Below are 221 nucleotides of genomic sequence, written 5' to 3' on the forward strand. Positions count from 1 at the left end.
CAGCCGCTGCTGCCGGCAGCAGCACCCCGAGCGTGCAAAGCTGGCTCCCTGCGCCATGGTCACCCACAGCAAGTTCCCCGCCGCCGGGATGAGCCGCCCCCTCGACACAAGCCTACGCCTCAAGACGTTCAGCTCCAAGAGCGAGTACCAGCTGGTGGTGAACACAGTGCGCAAGCTGCCGGAGAGCGGCTTTTACTCGTGGTCGAGGGCCGGGGGCGGGG

General features: G+C 67.9%; 2 protein-coding genes across 2 annotated transcripts in view; one reads left to right on the forward strand and one right to left on the reverse strand.

Annotated features, from left to right (window-relative positions):
* PGS1 (phosphatidylglycerophosphate synthase 1) overlaps window positions 1-57 on the reverse strand; it is a 19,769-nt gene extending 19,712 nt beyond the window's left edge. The window contains exon 1 of the mRNA XM_010008675.1: window positions 26-57. Within this exon, the coding sequence (XP_010006977.1) occupies window positions 26-57 (32 nt within the window). The remainder of the gene's footprint in view (window positions 1-25) is intronic.
* The window catches only part of SOCS3 (suppressor of cytokine signaling 3), a 725-nt gene continuing 559 nt past the window's right edge, over window positions 56-221 (forward strand). The window contains exon 1 of the mRNA XM_010008676.1: window positions 56-208. Coding sequence (XP_010006978.1) covers window positions 56-208 — 153 coding nt within the window. The remainder of the gene's footprint in view (window positions 209-221) is intronic.

This window comes from Chaetura pelagica, unplaced genomic scaffold (assembly GCF_000747805.2).
Source record: "Chaetura pelagica isolate M959 unplaced genomic scaffold, ChaPel_1.0 scaffold962, whole genome shotgun sequence".
In the NCBI taxonomy this organism is placed as follows: domain Eukaryota; kingdom Metazoa; phylum Chordata; class Aves; order Apodiformes; family Apodidae; genus Chaetura; species Chaetura pelagica.